General features: G+C 41.1%; 1 protein-coding gene across 1 annotated transcript; it reads left to right on the forward strand.

Annotated features, from left to right (window-relative positions):
- Positions 1-681: 681 nt before the first annotated feature.
- On the forward strand, positions 682-1626 carry Or2d36 (olfactory receptor family 2 subfamily D member 36). The gene has a single exon (NM_001000208.1). It carries the CDS (start codon positions 682-684, stop codon positions 1624-1626), a length of 945 nt encoding a protein of 314 aa, NP_001000208.1.
- The last annotated feature ends 1528 nt before the right edge of the window (positions 1627-3154 follow it).

Consider the following 3154-nt stretch of genomic DNA (forward strand, 5'->3'; position numbering starts at 1 on the left):
ATTCTTTCACCTTTCCATATATGTCTCAAGTGCAATTCATATTTTCTTCATTGATTCATATGTAGTCCTAACTAGGCATCATAACTATTTAAATTGGTTTTTCTTTTATTTTCATGTATGAATCTTAACCCTACTATCAAAACTAGTCAGGGAAACTTTATCGTTTTTTCTGAGTGGTTTTGTCTGCTTTTATCTGTGTACCGCCTATGTGCCTAATGATTTCAGAGATGAACAGAGGACATCATGTTATCTCAAACTAGATTTAAAGGCATTTATACGCTGTCAGGCAGGTGCTGAGAATTGAATCTAGGTGTTCTTAAAGAGCAGAGAGTTCTCCTACCATCTGAACCATATTTCCAGCCCTCCCAGGAAGCTTTAAACTATATTTTTTTTATCTATTTAAAAACCAGCAGTAGTCTTAATTGTAAAAAAAAAAGAACAGCGTGGTTAAAAGGATTTGGAGGATGGGGGATGATGTTATGCACTAGAAACAAACAATTAGAATAAAAATAATCATATGTATTAAATAGGACAATTTAGATAGAAAAATATAAAATCCTAGAACTACCCAAATACACGTCAGTTTTAACACAAGCCCCTTCTATACTACAGTAGGTCATGAACTCAATCATACTGTATTTTTATTGTTTCTGACAAATAGGTAAATACAAAAACATCTCAATGGGAAGAAAAAACCAGACCTTTGTAGTTGAGTTTTTGTTGCTTGGCCTTTCACAAGATGCACAGACTCAGATTCTCCTGTTTGTTCTTTTCTTCATCGTTTATGTGCTGACTGTACTTGGAAACCTGCTCATCATTATCCTCATCTTCATGGATTCTCGACTCCACACCCCCATGTACTTTTTTCTTAGAAATCTTTCTTTTGCAGATCTCTGTTTCTCAAATAGCATTGTTCCTCAAGTATTGTCCCACTTCCTGGCAAAAAGGAAAACTATTTCTTTTTGGGGCTGTGTGACACAGGTAATTGTCTCTCTTCAGATTGGGTGTACAGAGTGTGCACTGCTAGCTGTGATGGCCTATGACCGGTATGTGGCTGTGTGCAAGCCACTGCACTACTCTACCATCATGACCCAACAACTATGCCTGCAGTTGGCCCTAGGGTCCTGGGCCAGTGGGCTCCTAGTATCTTTGGTAGATATTACTGTTGCCTTCCATCTTCCCTATCGAGGGCAGAACATAGTCAGTCATTACTTTTGTGAACTTCCTGCCCTCCTGAAAGTGGCTTCAGCAGATACTTACAGCACAGAAATGGCCATCTTTGCAATGGGTGTGGTAATCCTCCTAGCACCTGTCTCCCTCATCCTCATCTCCTACTGGAACATTGTCTCTACTGTGATCCAGATGCAGTCTGGAGAGGGGAGACTCAAGGCTTTTTCAACCTGTGGATCTCACCTCATTGTTGTTGTCCTCTTCTACGGGTCTGCAATATTTAACTATATGCAGCCAAACACCAAAACCACGAAGAAACAGGATAAGATAATGTCTGTGTTCTATACAGTTGTGACTCCAATGTTAAACCCCATCATTTATAGTTTGAGGAACAAGGATGTCAAAAGTGCCTTTAGGAGACTAGCTGCAAGAGTGGCCTTCTTTCACAAGCAGTGACCTGTGGATTTGGTTTTTATAATCATAGTAGCATCTGAACATGGAGCAAGATTTTTTGAGACAGTTATTAAGTAAGTCATTTTAGGAAGAACTGTGGAAGAGAAGAACACTTTATGGAAATGGTGACCACGCTAAGCCAGAGCACAAACAAAAATGACTAAGGTATAAAACTGGGTTATCTTTTTATTACAAGAGGTGAAATGTGCTATTTCAATGAGTGCATAGCTATAATTAATCTACCTTGATGTAGGCGCCAAAGATGGCGCCGGTTTCCGCCTTCCACCTTCCCGATGGTGAGCGCTCCCTGAGATAAACAAGTCCTTAGTTGGCTAGGCCCGCTCAGCCTGGTCGCTTCCACATAGATACAGCCTATCCGCTATCCCCTCGTGGCTTGCTAGGATTGGCCAGCGCTAGTTATTTAAGTGTGGTGCGGAGGTTCCCCGTGGTCAGAAGCTTTTACAAGGTTCCTGAATAAACTGCTTGAAGAAAATAAAATCTTCACTGGTCATGTCTTCCTTGCTGGTCGAGGTTGGGCGTGACACCTTGGACCCAATTATGCACAAGCATAGCCAAATCTGCTGGCACATGCCTCAGATCTCAATGTGCTGTCTAGATTTATGTCAATATCAACTTGGTACCATTCTTTTCATCTGAGGAGGGAGGGAAACTCAATTGAGAAATTGCCTCTGTTAGACAAACCTGTAGAGAATTCTCTTTATTAGTAATATGGGATAGCCCATCCCATTGTGTGGACACCCCCTGGGTTGGTGGTCCTAGAATCGATAAAGAAGCAGGCTGAGCAAGCCATGAGGAGCAAATCAGTAAGCAACACTCCTCCATGGCTCCTGCATCAGCTCCTGCCCATTTCAAGTCCCATAAAGGTGTAACATGAGTTCTTCTGTGCTCATTTATAGGCATGAATGGAATGTTATCTTGGGGAGTCTGGGTGACCCCCAAGCAATCATATCACTAAAATGTCTGACCTAGCATGCTCATCATATGTTCATCATAGCTGCAGATGGGAGCTCCCCAGCACCACACTTCAATTTACCTTCGGCATACTGTATGTATGGTCTTATCACCCCACAAGACCATTGAAACTACATGCAGATTAGCAGAGTCACACACAACTGAGAGGACAGTATAGGCAAGAGTGCCTATCATCTCCAATCTAACTTAATGACTCTCTTCTATCAAGAATGGCAACAGGCCTGATCTTAGGGGTTGCTTACAAGTAGTCAAAGTTGCACTGCTGCAATTTCCTATGGCTGTTATGCTAGGAAAATGTCATTTCTCAAATGAGTAGTAAAGCAGATCTTTCCTTGTTGGGTTCACTAATGAAATTCCAATGTCTAGCCCAGAATCTGCCACAAATTAGGGTCTCAATAAAAATATAAGTTGGAGCTCTGATGAAAACTGTTGGTCTGAATCAATTTTTTCTAAGTCTTTATCTAAATAAATGCAGTTGTGTCAGTCCAGAAGAGATGGATTTCATAAAGGTAGGAAGGAATAGAGTTTATAGTAAAGA

Source organism: Rattus norvegicus, chromosome 1 (assembly GCF_021556685.1).
Source record: "Rattus norvegicus strain SHRSP/BbbUtx chromosome 1, alternate assembly SHRSP_T2T, whole genome shotgun sequence".
NCBI lineage: Eukaryota > Metazoa > Chordata > Mammalia > Rodentia > Muridae > Rattus > Rattus norvegicus.